Raw genomic sequence first — 17126 nt, forward strand, 5'->3', positions numbered from 1 at the left:
TCTTTACAAAATCCACAAAAATACTAACCTGCACTTTAAGAGTTTCAGTATTTAACAAATAAATGAATTAGGGCATATTAGTAGATCATAATCCGAAATACTTTCAATAAACATAATTAATGTGTCTGGGGACTTGATGATAATGACTGCTCCATTGCAAACCTCAGGATGTAATAAGCATTTTGCCTGGTAACTTAGTTTTACCACATCATTTCCTTCCCTATTTTTTGCCATATATTTTGAGAAGATCAGATACATTCATGGTCTGCAGCAGCCAGCTGTACCTGTGGATTTTAGGTTAATGTAAATGTTTCCATTCAGATAATCCACCAAACTGATAATTACTTACACAACTTATCGAAGCAATTAATTCAAAAGCTCCTGCACCAACGACAGCATAAGGAATATTTTGTTCAGGAAGTCCAGCATTGGAAAATATAGAGGTTGCGTAGAAGTAAATCTGCAAAGGCAATTTGGAGCAATATTAAACCGAGCATCCCTCTTAGAATATCTAGTTCTATTTGACGCTGTTAAAAAACATCTCAGCTAACCTTCAAAGTTTTTAAGAATTTTGATAGTAAACGCTCAAGATTTTTCACTTACCTGTAACTTTAATTCATATTCCAAATGCCCACAAATGAAACGATCATGACTTCAGCCTTGATGTGATAAATGTATTTAGAAATGTCATTAATGATCTGTGAATAATGTATTATCTTTTGGTTTGGGTATTTTTTGTTATTTAATGACTCGATTTTAGTTGTTCCTTATTGGTAAAAATACTAAGAGGTCATAAACATTGCATTCGGTGAGCGATTTATGGTTTGCATGGCTGCTTTGAGAGCTATGGATTGCTGAGCTAACCATAACAGGCACATTTCAGTTGGAGTTCAGTTTTAATTTGCAACCATAAGAGTACTTACATGTCTTTGTTTCCCAGACAATTTCAAAAGGTTGTTTTAATGCATGTTAGGGTGTTAGAAGTATTCCTAACCACTTTAACTGTATGTTTTTCAAAGCATTTCTGAAGTATTCTTTTCACTGCTGCACATGACCTTCGACTGTGTGCAGCAGAGGTAAATCCTCTCGTGAGCAGCTGTGCACCACAGTGCACCTAACCAAGGGGGGTAGCAAACCGGAGTCAGCTTGCTCTTCAACAATGAATCCTCCTCCCATCCTTCATGAAAACAGGGGTCAACAGGAGGGCGTGCCTTGAGCCGCCACCAAGATGGCCGCACCCGGCTGAGGTTCCGTGCATCGGGCGTAACCTTCATAAGTGCAGGAGCCGTTCTTCTGATCCCAGGGAGATGAAAATTATCGGCCATTGAGGAGCGAGCGCGGGGGCTCAGGTATCTGTTTTTCTTTTTCAAATTTAAGCTACCTATCGATCTGTTCCCGCCGCGCTGCGCACCCCGCAGAAATATCAACAGCGCCGACCATTTTGTTTTTGGCAGGACGCTGCATTATTCTTTGATTTTTTCCGTGTCGCTGGAGGTGCAGCGCGGGCGCGCCTTGCAATTTGTGCCTTTGACTGCATATGGAGGAGGACGCAGCTTAATTAGGGATTTCTGCCCTTCAACAATATCTTTTTAATTGAGGAAGTCCTTTTTCTTTGGTTCTACACAACGGTGAGGAGACTCTTTTGCTTCTGTCATGCCACACCTCTGGAATTGTATCTTCTAAATATTCCTATACCATCTGTGTGTTCGGTTCTTCAATTTTGCAGGCTTGCGCATTCTGAGCCAAGTTGTCATGCTATTTATGTCTTCTCTATCAATTTGCGGATTCATTTTACTGCATGGAGGTTGCCACTAAGTCTTGAAAGAGGGTATTAAATTTGTTCTCTGTTTGGGTGCGAGTAGAATTTGACGTCCCACTCCATACGTGGTGAGGCGAAGACTGGAGGAGCTGCTATACGGCTGCTTTTAGCTGCCTCTTACTGGTATCTTATTTTACTCACAAACATTGCTTATCTTCTGTATATTTCAATACACCATTACATATACCCATATGGATCCTGCTTCCTCCTTTGGTCAGAAAGCTACTTCATCAAATATGTCTTCTCTTCGTAAGGATATCAATCCCATCCTAAACATCACAAGAAGGAACCTAACTCGCCTACCAAGTCTCCACTACCCATCACACTGGAAGATCTCATGGAAGGGATAAAGATGATTAAACCTTTTGTTATTGAAACCAACGCCTCCCTTCAGAGGCTGGATGAAAAATGGTCGAACTTGGATTCAAGCTTGTCGGTGGTGGAACATAAGATCAGTGATGTGATCCCTCAGGTTGCGGCCATGTTTAAAGAGATTGCTCTCCTCAAGATGCAAATGGAGGACTTCGAAAATCATAATAGACGCAACAACCTTCAAATTTATGGCATTCCTGAGGGTGATGAAGGGTCTGACATGCTCGCCTTCTTAAAGATTCACATTCCCAAAGTTGTTGGTCTCAAGGATGGTTCTAATCTTAATCTGCAGTGTGCTCACCGCATTGGTCCTAAAACCGGAGGTTCATCTTCTTCATCGTCAGTGAATCATCCCAGAAGGATACTCGTTTTAATTTTGGAACATACTGATTTGTTAATGGTCCTTTCAGCAGCAAAACAAAGAAAGCAGATGTTATGGTCTGGTCACAAAGTTTTCTTTTCTTAGGATGTTGCACGCGCTACTGCAGCTCGTCGCAAGGAATTTCTTTCTCTTCGACCGGCTCTTTGCTTAATGCCAAATACGGCCTGGTACATCCATGCTTCTTCAAAGTTATATATAAGGAAAGGTCCTACTCCTTTGATCGTCCTTAAGATCTAAGACAATTTCTTTCTCGTCATAAAGGGGACGAGATGGACTTTTGAGGGACTTGATCAACTTTGTCATTTCTGCTTTGTATTATGTTCTATGAGTTCATTTTTTCTAATTCACTGTTCTGAATATATTGGATGTCTTTCATTGTTGTTGGTTTTAGTTTGTTGCTGTTGTTATTTTTAGATTAATGTGGCTTGTTTGTCATCCATGTTGGCAATCTCATATTATTGTTCTCTTGTCTCTCTCCACAGATGTTCTCTCCTCCTGTACAGACCCATTCACCAGATGTTTCCCTCTTTCCTACCTTTCCACCTTAATCCTAATGTTCGCAGTTATTCTCATGTTGGTAAGTGTTTAGTACTCCTTCACTTATCTTTGTTTCGGTTGCTTGCCTGTTTTACGTTTATTGATTCAGGTTTGATTTGTAGTTAATCTCTCCTGTTGTGTCATCTCTTGTCGGCTCCTTGTTTTTGAATTTATTTTTTCTAGTTTTTAGTTCCAGTTGTTCTCGGTTGTGCTGGCTGGCTTGGCCGTCTGCCTTTCCTCTGCGGCTTCCCGTTTCCTCATGCTATTGTTTTTCTTGATTGAAGTACCCCGGCTTCTCGTCAACCTTTTTATGTCTATTACTTACTTCCTTTACTTTTTCTCTCTCTCCTTTCATTTCCTTATGATTTTCTTTTTTCATATTTTTTCCATTGTCCTCTGACTCTGAATTTTTATTTCCCTTCAACACATCATTCTTATTTATTTTAATCTCTCTTTATATTTTACTTTGTCATCATTTTACTACTAATTTCTCTCATTGCTCTCCACTGTTTATTCTTTGGCTCTCTACATTACAAGTTTACATGTGTTTATTCTACAGTAATACAAATTATAAGTTGTCTCAGCTGTTGCTAAAAGTTAACTTTTGCTCATATTGTTGCTTAATGTTGTTTCTCTCTGGTTATCATGACTGATAATGTTCGCATTGTTTCATGAAACATTAAGGGACTACGAACCCTGTTAAGAAACAGAGGGTTCTCACTCATTTGTCTAGGCTGCAATGTAAGATAGCAATGCTCCAAGAGACTCATCTTACTGAAAATTAGATGAATTATCTTAAAAGGCAATGGGTAGGCCATGTTTTTTGCTCTCCCTCCAAAGATAGAAAGAATGAAGTGATTACTTTATTTAATAAATCTCTTTCTCTTGTTGTGGAGAGGGAGGAGAGGGATGTTGATAGCAGATGGCTCCTTTTACATCTTATTTTAAATGGTTCCCCTATCACTCTTCTTAACATTTATGGCACTACTGGCATTGATGTACAATTTTGGAAAGATATGTCACACACCCTTCATTCATGTCCTGACACCAGTTTACTAGTGGGTGGGGATTGCAATCAGGTCATGACCCTTTCACGGATAGGAAGTCCACTGCTAGGTACTTTCCCAACAAAATGTAAAAATTCATTCGAGGGGTTTGGTTGGTTCATGGAGAATACAGTTTCTATTCTCCTACTCACAAATCTTCCTCTAGAATAGATGATATTTTCTTGAATCCTCATCTCCTTCCTAATTTAACACACACCGATATTGGGCCCATTCTTATTTCCGATCATGCCCCAGTTTTGATTAGTCTGGATCTCCCCTCTCAATCCTCCAAATCACGCAGATAGCTCTTCAATAATTGTTTACTCAAGGATCATAAGTTTCTAGAATGTTTTAAAGAGTTCTCCGGTTATTCCTTTCCCCACTATATGGGACGCCTTTAAGGCAACAGCTAGAGGATTCATTATTGACCATGTTGCGGCGAAAAAGAAACAGTGTAGGAACACTTCCGCTTCTCTGTTAGCATCTATTAAACATCTCGAACACGCCTACTTTACTTCCAATAATGAGGATACCTTAAAAAAGTTAATTCAAGCTAATTTGTCTAATAAGAAATCAACTGAGGAGGCTTCTGGCACTTTACTCAAAGTTAACTCAAAATTCTATGGGGGTCACAACAGAGCTGGCGAACTACTGGCAAATTATTTAAAGGTGAAATCCCAACGTTCTAAGGTAGTCAAAATTACTGATAATGGTGGTGTTGAACATTTAAAAGAGGATGAAATATTAAATTGTTTCACCGAATTTTACAAGACACTATACACACCGGAATGCTCTCCTTCCGAAAAGGCATTAGATTCTTTTTTTGATGCACTCTCTCCACGTTCCTCCTCGCTTCCTGATTGCTCTATATTAGAAGGGGATCTTTCCCTCTCTGAACTTAAGTCTGCCCTAGCCCAATTACCAAAGGATAAATCCCCTGGTCCGGACGGCTTCACTGCCGAATTTTATTTTTGTTTCTCCCAATTTTTACTTCCTCACCTTTTATCTTTATTCCAACATTTTTTGTCTTATAAAGAGGCTCGTGGTTCTTTTCTCGAAGCTAAGATTTGTCTAATTCCTAAGAAAGGCAAGGATCCTTCTTTTTGTGCTAATTATCGCCCTATTTCGTTAATTAATTTAGACTGTAAGATTTTCGTTAAGGTCCTTGCTCTTCGTATTAATAACGTAATTCCCGATTTAATAGGTTATGAGCAAATAGGTTTTGTCAAAGGCAGAACGATTGCGGATAATTCTAGAACCTTTTGAACATTATACATCTTGCCTCTAAGAGCTCTACTCCGTTCGCAGCTATCACCCTAGATGCGGAGAAAGCTTTCAACCGTGTTCATTGGCTTTTTATGATGCATGCTCTTAAGTGGCATGGATACGGCCCTGTTATTTTATCCCTTATTAGTTTTTTGTATCCCTCCCCTACCACTTTGGTCTTTGTAAATGGTTTTCAATCCAATAGTTTTACTCTCCAACGAGGCACTCATCAAGGTTGTCCCGTCTCCTTTGCTTTTCATTATGTCTCTTGAGCCTTTTCTTCATTCCCTTCGGAACTCTCCTGCCTTTCAAGGTTTTACTCATAAATCTATTGAAGTCATGTTCACTGCTGATGCCGATGATATTTTGCTATATGTGTCTGATCCTTCTACCTCTTTACCCGCCTTTATTGATCTTTTGTCTTCGTATGCCGTCATTTCTGGATACAAGTTAAATTTTTCCAAGTCTGAAATTCTTCCGTTAAATAAACATTGCCTTAGAAGTATGTTTGAAGGGACAAACTTTAATTTAAATACTAACTGCATTACTTGTCTAGGGATTAAATATTCTTCTTCAATTGCTAGGACAGTTAACTTAACTTGGATGATGTTTTAACAAAAATTCCTGATATGACAGAGAAAGGGTCCCCTTTATTTCTGTCCAGGTGGGGTAGGTTGGATACCTCCAAGATGATGATGCTTCCAGTAGTTAATTTTTACCTTTCCATGTTACCGGTAAGACTCCCTTCAAATTTTTTAAGAATCTTAATAGTATCCTGAGCAAGTTCCTCTGGAATAATCGGAAAGCTCGTATCTCTCTTTCTGCTTTGTCTGCTCCTAAAGACAGCGGTGGGGTTAATTTTCCCATTTTTCACCAATATCATTCCTCATTCCTAATTTGACAAGTTTTGCCCTATCTTTCCTCTTCATATGAGCCTTCCTTATCAGTATGGAATAAATTGGAGGAATCCGTTATTCATTCACTCACCTTCTCCTCATTAGCCAACCTTGTTCACTCTCCTCGCTCGTTCAAATCTCTTACTATCCCATATCTTATATCTACTCTTTATCCGATTCTTATTAACTCGCGTTCTACACTTCTTTTTTTTTTGGATTCCTCTATCTGGCATAATAAAATCCATTAAAATTTCTAATCGTACTATCTTCTGGAAAGATTGGACTATCAAAGGGATCATACAGGTTAAACACTTAAAGCATAATAAGCAGCTTTTATATTTTCATGAATTCCAATCGAAATATAAGTTACTCGTCACGTCTCTTTCTAAGTTTGACTCTTTGAAACTGATCATAATTCAACAGCTTTCTCTTCTCTCTGATATCTTCACTTGACTATTCTATTGAATCATTACCTACTTCCCCTTCTGTCCGGGACTCTTATATTTACAAATACCTCTTTTTTTCTCTACCTACTCGCCCCAAAAGCAAGATTGAACTTTATGGGAAACAGACTTGCAACATACTTTTTCTACACACACATGGAACTCCATTTGGGCTTGGATTCACCACACTTCATGCAATGCCAGTACCACTCAAACACTTTAATATTTTTATCAGAGATTATTTTTAACCCCATTAGCTCTTTCTAAATTCAGCCATGACTCCTGGCACATATCTTCTCTGCCCCAACATTTCCATTTTTTGGACAAAAGTATGCAAGTCACTTGCCTCTATTTGCTCCACTAATTTCCCTTTTGATATTCATTCCATATTTTTGGGTAGTTCTTCTATACGCTGGTTGGGTGTTCGTAAACTTGGCTCATTTAATGATTTATCCATTGTTGTTGCCTTTCAGGTTATAACTTCAAATTGGAAGGATGCCTCCAAAGTCTTCTTTTCCACCTGGTGGAATCTTTTATGTCATCATCACAGATAGAGCTTTGGTAACCACCTCTCAGCAGCTTATTCGTATAGAGGCCTTCTGGTCTCTTCTCACTAATTATATTTCTTCCTCTGCATTGCATGCCAAGGGCAGTAACTTTGTTTTTCAGCCGCTGTGAGTGCTGCGCTTATTCCTTTCTTTTTCTCTTTACAATGTTCATTTTATATGATTGTTTATTGCAAATTGCATTTTTGTGCCATTAGTCATTGGAAAGTTTTATCAGTTTATATGATAGGATTGCTGATACTTTTCTCTTTCATCTCCTTTCCTCCTTTCCTTTTCCCCTCTTCTCTCCTCCCTTCTTCTCTTTTTGTTTCCTACTCCTTCTCTCTTTCCTTCCTTTTCTGGTCTTGAAACTCAAAAGCAAAAATGCTCATTTTATTATGGTACTCTATGATTTTATCTTCCTCTTAATATTGGTTTTCAACCTCGTAGTTGTATGATGTCTTAGGTTTTTTACCATTTGATTTTCACTTTTTATTCGTCGTTATTCTATGGATTTGTACTTCATGCTCTTTATTATATTTCTGTACCATGCTTTCTCTATCTAGTTCAATAAAGCTTTCTAAACTAAAAACAGGGGTTAACACTCTAGAGCTTTGATTGTGAATTTTATTGCCAGTCTTCCATGAAGCGTTACGGTCACATAGCGGGGTGCCATTTTGCATGTCATTATAAAGTGCACATGTGATATAAAATTCAAAGACACTAAAGAAATACTTAGGAAGTACTCAATGCATTTCAATAATAAAGTACTCATTGGTGTTTACACATAAAAAGAAGATTAAATAGAAACATTGTTTTTCAAACTCATGTTACAATTCCACCTGAATCCTTATTAGTTTGACCTCGCCATTAATTATTATCAGTTTTGTTGGCATTAGGTTAACTCAAAATGTCAATAACTACATCACAACCAGACAGTTATATAATTACACTAACAGTATAGGAAGCCACTGGTGGGCTTATCAATCCAGGTGAAAGCTGAACATTTATGCTCCAAAAGCAAACCAAATTTCTCGCACTAATGAGCCCATAGATATACATTGTTAAGCTCTTTTCGTAACACCCAAATGACCCCATTACACCATCTCAGTGGCATCAGAATATTATGAAAAAGTCCCTAATTCTGAAAGAGGGATTCAAGGGCATTTTAGATGTGTGTGCAAATCTTCTTCCTTGTTAAGACCACCCAGGGTCTTGCTGTTAAGCTCCACAATCTACTTTGACTCTAACTTTCTTAACTCCTTCTGTCTCTTACCTCCTTCATGGTTCGTAAGCATAGAGTCGATTACAAAGAACTGCCAAACCTTGTCATTAATGCTGTACAGCTACTCAAAATGCGTGTCTCCGGGTAGTTCTTATCCTTGTCCATAATTGCCCTCAAATGCAACAAAACTATCTTGTAAACCTTTGGGAAGGTGCTTCCCACATATAACAGCCTACATTGGCATATTAGGACATATATAGCAAGTTCAGACTTATAGTGGTATGCTCTTCAGATTTTCATGGGAATTCTACATAACAGAGAGGCAATTTCTGTTTTGTTTTTTCCACATTGGCAGGTCTTACATTTCATAAAGCCTTGTCTACTTCCTAACTACATTTGTTTCACCATTTTTCTTTTGTTTTGGGCCGGACCTAACTAGGTTATCCCTCATTCTTTTGCCATTCTGAAAGTTATCCCAAGTTTATTAGGAACATTTTTACCAAATATATGGGTTTGTTTTTGATAATAGGCCAGTGTTTGAGGATGATTCTTCGATCATCCTCGACCATAGTATATGTAGGAATGAGACTATTCTGATGTTGTTTGCCTGTCTCTTTAGGCTTGCTCCTGAAAAGCTGTGTCTCTATACTTTCCTGATTTGCCCTATTCGTAGCGGCCAATACTCTTTCTTTTGAGTAACCTCTCTGTATGAAACTTCTGATCAATTCCGCTAGCACTTTGATCTGCTCTATCACCTCACGCAATTCATCCTCATACCAAAATTCTCCTTGTATTGTACACCAAATTGAAATTTCTCTAGATAGAAGCTACTAGTGTGAAGGGTGGTACTGACTGCAGTATGTTTTCTGTATAAGTTGGATTCAATCTTGTTATTTTTAACATACACTGTGATATCCAAAAAGAGTACCTCTGTTTCACTTACTCATGCTGGTGAAATGCCTCCTCAGAAAATGCTGGGCGCTGTTCGTAAACCCCCTCCAGATGACGAATAGGTTATCTTTGTAATGTGCCCGCATTATAAGATGCTCTGACCAATCATCATAATGTTAGCTTTAGAGCAACTGCTCCTCTCACATTGCTGGGGGTGAAGCAGGTGCCCATCGCTGTTTCTGTTGAAACAATTCCATATTGAACAAAAAGAAATTTAGTTCAGCACCATACTCCTTTTCTTTCCTTGTGTAGTTATTGCTAAGACCAGATTTCCATGCAAAATGGATTTTTTTATTTGCTAATAACTTTGGCACCATTTGAAATATTTTCACAAAACTTTCCTAAAAGGGCTCATCCACCTCAGCTCCGTCCTTGAAAGTTTTGGGGTGAGCCATCAAATGGGGCCTGAGAAAAAGGTGATCCCAAAATGCATTCTTTCCATGCAGAAAGATATATATTCACCCAAAAAGTGTGTTTTGTGATTTTGGTGTGAATCAATGTAGTAGTTCTTAAAAAATGAGGGATCTAAATGAATTGCTAAATGCAGGAGCACTGCAGGACCAGCAGATCAAAATTTAAAATCTGATTGGCTGCCTCACATCAACAAAAACGTTTGGCAGCCATTTAGTACTCGGGGCTTAGTCACCGTGTCCTGACAAAAAAGAAAAATAATAGATACCCTAACCCCCCCTAGGCCTTGTGGGGGTGTACCAGAAGGACCCTCCAGGGCCAAAAATTCATTTTATTTGGTGGTACCGCTGTACCACAGTAGTACCATGGTAGGGCAGTACATTTTTCTTTTTCAAGTTGGACGGACCCCTGCCCTTTTAAGTTTGTAGCTCCTAAAGCGGGCCTATGCCACGGCCCTGGGAGGTTGCCACATTTTCTTTTTTAAATGTACAGGGAACTGGGTGCACGTGACTACCTCCCCAAGCCCTGTATTGGTCCCGGGGACCACACCCCCGGGCCTGACAGCAATATATGTTTTAAGTAAATTGTGGAGGGGGCCTGTGTGTAGCCCCGCTGCCAGAGTCACACAGTGGCTTCGCCTGGGCAGAATTTCAATTAATTAGAATAATTTAGGTAATTCCATGTTGCTTTTTGATGTAGAATTACAGAAAATAATGTGATTATTCCTGCTCATATAATAAGGAGTATTTTTGGAGAAGAATCCTACTACAAGAGTATATTTAGTGAGGGGGCGCTCATGCTTGCCATTCGTGTTCCACTGTATTTAACAATATGCATCCTTGCAGCCATTCTGGATGTGATGGTCCATTTTGCGCTGAGAAAATACCGGGAGTAAGTTGGAGAGAAAATCCAACCCCAAGAGCACATTTAGCAAGCACGAACATTTGCTCGCTGTTCATGTTCTGTTGCGAGTAGCACTGTTTCCTAGCACAAAATGCATCTTTGCATCCATTTTGGGAGTTAGAGGGCTCTTTACATGAGAAAATGGCAACAAGTGAAGAATTACTCTTGTAGTTTAATTCTGCGTAATCTGGCGGAAATCTTAGGCAATTCCACGTGATTACACTACACGGAAATATGTAAGTTACACCTACCCCTAATATTGGTCCTGAGGACCCCATGCACGAGGACCAACACCCAATATTGCTTCCGTCTCAGGTGAAGTACAAAAGCATAAAACAACATTCCTGCATGCCAGAGAGTGGGAAGTGAAGAGTAAATATACTCCCACAAAGAAATCAGAAATTAAGCTTTTGCCAAGCAGGAGCACTTTCACTGTTGTCAACTCCCATCAGCACCAAGAAAGGATTCTGGCTGGGGAGCCAGCAGGGCAGCATGGGCCTTGGGCATCCCGTACCAGCTCCCACATGATGTCAAGTTGTGGTTGCCCCAGTTGCGATCAGGCCACCTACCAAACCAAAAACCAAAATGGCAAGCAGCTCAGAAGTGGGCTCCCCATGGTGCCATTGGAAACAAAAAAGATAGGCTGTTGATGTCTCATGAGGGACCAGATCTGCCAGAAATGTAAAATATATATTATATATATATATATATATATATATCACAACCAAACCCGATCTTCATAAAATCGGACACCGACACAGGAGATGCTGTTAGCCATCCGGCTAGGGTTTATTCTTCTTTTAGCAACGCGTTTCGGCACAACTGCCTTGCTCACACCAATATATATATATACTTTTTTAAAATTGTTTTAAACAAGCTTGCGCAGGGAATTATGTTGTGGTCCGGGGAGGGAGCAGTAAATAAATAACGAACAACCTTGCACATGTTTTTAAATGTTGTCATGGTGCCCCAAGGAGGGAAGGGGCACAACTAACAATTTATAAGAGTGTTGTGGGAGGTTGAAAAGAGCAAAACAGCCCCCCAAGAAAGTTTACAAAAAAATGTAAGTCTCTTGGGTATTTGAGTGCATGACTTAACAAGAGCTTACCATAATTTTTTAAGCACTCTGAGTTGGAGCTGTATGTGCTTCAGCTAGAGTGGAGGGAGCCTTGATGTTTGTTCTATGGCTGCATTTTGTGACCTGAATAGTGTTAAAGAAAGACAAAAATACACATATATGGTTGCTTAGAATAAAAATGCTTTATTTTAAATATTTCTGTGACAATGTGTGTATTTATAAGAAATACTTTGGAATATGGTTATTCATAAAATATTGTATTGACTTTTTGGCAAAGAAAACAGGTCAGTTTCATATATATGCACAATATGTAGTACATTTTCTGGCAGTATTATTTTTACGTATTCGAATAGAAGCAGGCTCTTTAAGACATCTGCAAATTATGTGGAAGTGCAGTAAATATTTAATCAAGCAGTAAACAGTGCAGTCTAGCTGGGAACAGGGCTCTTGCTTCAACTCTCCAATATATAACATTGCTTCTCGTTGCCACCAGAACCTTCTTCCTCACATCAGGACGTGAGCTGCCTAGAATCACTGCCAAGATCTCAAATCTCAAATCAAGGGCTCGCAGAGATAATATATTTATAACTGGACTTCAGGAGTCTACCAACTTGGGGAAACCTAATCATTCATAGATGCCCTCCTATCAGTATTACAGTGGGAGCTTTCCATTTTGACATTTGAAGGAGTCCCAAGATCACTGAGTCCCAGCCCGTCAACTGGTGCCCCCTCATCTGATCATTGCCCGAATATTAAACTACCTCAACCAGGACACTGCACTAATGCTGGTGAGAGAGAAAGGTCCATTAACATATCAAGAAACTCCTCAGCCCAGATTTCACAATCATGGTACAAGAGGCTTAAAGGTCATTTATGGAAGTGAAGAAGATCCTGAGGGATAAGAAAATGAAATATGCCCTCCTCTCTCTAGCCAAATTGCATACCCAACATAAAGACTGAGTACATTTTTACACCAATCCTAAGGAAGCCCGGAGTTCACCAAAAAGGCGGATACCATGGGAACTGGAAAGACACTGAGCAACTAATTGATGATCAGCAGACTGATGAAGAGAATCTTTTGCTGACCTAGAGACATGACAAAGATGATTTGACCACATGAGCCTGCACCAGCTGTTTAATTGTATGATCAGTATGCCAGCCGCTATGTGTGAATTACTGCTGTATCCGTATTTCATATGTAATTTGAAATTCTCTCCCAATGCAGTATGTCTCGAGGTATCACTTGCCATGATAACTATGCAATCAAGTTAAGGCTTGCTCTTTATCTTCTACCGCCTAACTAGTATTAGTGGGAACCACAGCGACTAGACCTGAGAGTGGCTGCCACAAGCTCTCTTCTGATTGATGCGCTTTAACCTTTTATCAGGGTGGATGGAATATATGGGGAAGCAGATGTACTGAATGTTGGGGTGATCACTGTTTATACAGAGGTTTTACTAATACTGGGATTGAGACAATGTTGGACACTGGTCATTGCACTTATCCACATTTAGTGACAGATGTTAATGCCCTTCTACCTGCCTTGATTAATAATTTCCTTTGCTGAGTAATGGGCATGGTTAAGATAGTGACATTGGCTATTCAAGGGTTGAGTAGTCCTAAGAAGAGACAAAAGGTTGTGTTACACCTAGAAAGACATTCCAATTTCAATGCTGCACGAGATGCATCTGTGAGCAGCTGAGATCTATACATTTGCTAGATCATGAGGCCAAAGAGTATACACTCCTTCTTACAGCACATATACCAGGGGAGTCACTTTACAGGTAAAAAAGAACTTATGCTTAAAGCTGATCCACCTTCGCAGGGTAGATATACATATTTAGCTGGCACACTGCAGGACATACTAGTTATGCTGATGTATATCTATGCCCCCAATGTAGGTTGCCTGAATTCTTTAATGAAATAATGCAATTGTGCAGACAAAACAATGTGATATGGGGGAGGGGGAATTTAATTTGACTCCGAACAAGATAGTAATATTTGCAACTGTTTTTAATCATCCACAGTCGTCAAAGTTGTAGAAACACTTGATTGAAGCGATTAGGTGACATTTTGAAGGAAGAATTGGGGGAGGAGTGGGCCTTTTCATTTTACTCCATGGTACATGTTAAACACTCATATCAATATCTGGCTGTACTCAGTGGAGGTGTTACTGTGGGTGGTAGACATCTTTAATCTGCCAAAACCCTCTTTGACCACCCCTGTTTACTCTTACACGCGAGCTCCTAGACATTGGACTGAAGCTTCCCAAATGGCATCCTCAGAGATTTGGCATTCTGAGTAGAACTCCAAATTCCCATACCTGTTTTTTTTAGAATAGGTTTAGTTGAATTGTTTGCTGCTGTGTGGGAAATGTTCAAAGTATTCATCCTGGGGACGGCGCTGAGTAAATATGTGAGCGTTTTCAAGACAAAATGGATGCAGTTAGCCAAAGCACTTAGAAAAACAATACGAGAATGGCCCCAATCCGCAGACACTACTAGAGTGGCGCAAGGCCCTACAATCATTTCAGGAGTTTGCAGTCTAAAGACACAGTAGCTCAAAACTATGGGGAAGGTAAATGGCCAAGCAAAAACCTCTCCTGGCTACTGTAAAAGGCACATCTGCATAATACCACTCACACCATTAAACCTGACACAAGAGACTCAGTGGGGGGCACTGCAGCAATTGTACAGAGATTCCAGGCCTTCTACACATATGTATATATCAGTAGAGGTACTGCCAAAAACCTGCAGAACTATCTTGAAGATATTGCTCTTGCATGGATTGAGGCTAGGGCCAGAGAATACTTTCTTGAACTAAGCGATTCACAAAAGATAACATTGGCGATCAAGAGCCTCAAGGGAGGGAAAGCCCCTGGAACTGATGGCCATACACTAGTGTTCTATAAAACGTTCAAGGTGATACTGGCACCATTACTGGCAGACGTGTACCAAGTGGCAGTGATTAGACCCGACTACTAGAGAAGAGGTAATTTTCCACCATACTAAAACCTGGTAGGGATGAACAAGATTGCATACCTCTCTTGTTACTGAACTAGGATAATAAAATGCTTGCACATATTACTGCAAATAGACTTGCACCACTGATGAAAGTGCTTGTGCCACCATAGCAATACAGATTTATATCACAGAGGGCAACAGTTAACAACCTTAGAACTCTATTTGCTGTCATGCCTTAAGTCAGACCTGATGTAAGGGCCATTTCAGTCCAATTGGATGCTGAAAGGTGCTCGCTTTGCTTGAATGGCCCATCCTTTTTGCGGTCTTACCTAAACTTGACATTCCCATACACTACGATGAACACATTGGAAAGGCACGACTGTACTTGCTGCACGTTCCGATCACCAATAATCATAATCTACCCCTAATGCTCGATAGAGATGTGATATGCAAATTGCATGGAGCTGGACTGGTGATGAAAGAATAATTTTTTTGTGGGTGGTAGATTTCTCACTCTCTAAGGATGGAAGAGCTTTGACAGGTACAGACCACTTTCATGTCCTACGTTACTGACATGCTGCATCAATGGCGTCACCCTCCTTCTTAGAGGAACCACCTAAATTTCCTCCTCTCTCTCAACCAGTCAGGAGAAATGATGGGTGTCTAGACTATATACACTAGACACAGAAGCAAATAATTTTCTCATAAGGCACTTGAAAAATGGAGGAATTACTTGGGGATTGATATCAACCTGGAAGTGTGAAAAAATGGGTGTAGCCAAATTAAACTAATATCTATTAACTATAGACACAAGTTACCACATTTTAAATTTCTTAACAGATTGTATTGTTCTCCCAGTTATTTGCACCGGATAGACCTGAATAAATCAGCGCAATGCTCATGATGTAAGTGTGATCCCACACTTTTTTTTTAACTCTGGCATGGGCATGCCAACCTATTAGGATGTTACTGGTGTTAGCCCTGGCATCCTTGGCTTGGTTTACCCTAACTTTGTACCTTTAGATCTCCTGTTTTAATTCTGACTTAGTTTTTGCTGGCCTTTGGACTCCTCACAGTTTACCACTGCTAACCAGTTCTCGAGTGCTTGTGCTCTTTTTCTAAAGCATAGCAATATTGGATGAAACTCATTAGTATATTTACTTTACTTAGAAGTCCCGGAACTGGTAAATTAAATGCTACCACTGGGCCAGCCACACTAGTTGTGCCGCCTACTTAAGCAGCCCTATCAACATGTCTCAGGCCTGTCATTGCAGCGCCTGTATGTGCGGTTTTAACCTGACATGTCGACCTGGTGAAATTAACATTTTGCCAGACCCAAATCTTCCTTTTTAATACATGTAACTCACACCTATGGTTGACCCTAAACAGCCCCAAGGACCGGGTGCAGTGTATTGGACATGTACTTTTAAATTTTACATCTCCTGGCAGTGAAAAATTCTTGCATTTGTTTTTCAATACTGCAAGGCCTATCGTCATAGGATAACATTGGAGTTGCCTTATTACATTTTATAAGTGTGGTTTCCAAATGAAAACAGATAACTGGTCCATGTTTGTTGTTTCTGGAACTCTAATTTAAAATCCTAACTTAAGGTTAAGTTGATATAAATTCTCAAAATGCCACTTTTAGAAAGTTAAACCAAAAGGGGAAGTTGACAGGGCATGCCCAGACGTGGGTCCTTTGCTCACTTTGCCGCTTCACCAGCATCCAGCCCACCAACCCATCTACTAAAGAACCCAGCCACCTCAGATGCATCCTTCTCAACACCCGCTCTGCACGCAAACACGCCATGGAACTCTGGGACCTACTGGACTCCAACACCCCAGACGTCGCATTCCTGACGGAGACCTGGCTGAACCCCTCCGCGGCACCCGACATCGCCATAGCCATCCCGGAAGGCTATTAGATCAGCCGCAGGGACCGCACCAATGGAGTAAGAGGAGGAATCACCATCGTCCACAGGAACTCTCTCAAAGTCTCAACCAACACCGACGACACCCTCAGCACTGCCGAACAGCTGCACTTCCAGATCCACAACGATCCCAACACCACCCTCAGAGGAACCCTCATCTACAGACCCCCAGGACCATGAGCACAGATCAGCAACTCCATCACCGACCTCGTCAGCACACACGCCCTCGCCTCCATGGACTACATCCTCCTCGGGGACCTGAACTTCCACCTCGAGAACAACAACGACACCAACTCCTCCACCCTGATCGACAACCTCACCAACCTCGGACTCAGACAACTCGTCACTACACCCACCC

The 17126-nt window shown here is 40.3% G+C and overlaps 1 protein-coding gene across 2 annotated transcripts in view; it reads right to left on the reverse strand.

Moving 5' to 3' along the window:
- The window catches only part of LOC146783986 (solute carrier family 2, facilitated glucose transporter member 11-like), a 408912-nt gene that overhangs the window by 133365 nt on the left and 258421 nt on the right, over window positions 1-17126 (reverse strand). The window contains exon 8 of one of the 2 annotated variants that reach the window (XM_085633328.1): window positions 350-460. The exons of the other annotated variant lie outside the window; for it this stretch is intronic. Coding sequence (XP_085489454.1) covers window positions 350-460 — 111 coding nt within the window. The remainder of the gene's footprint in view (window positions 1-349; window positions 461-17126) is intronic. 2 annotated transcript variants of the gene reach the window in all.

This window comes from Triturus cristatus, chromosome 11 (assembly GCF_964204655.1).
Source record: "Triturus cristatus chromosome 11, aTriCri1.1, whole genome shotgun sequence".
Classification (NCBI taxonomy): Eukaryota; Metazoa; Chordata; class Amphibia; order Caudata; family Salamandridae; genus Triturus; species Triturus cristatus.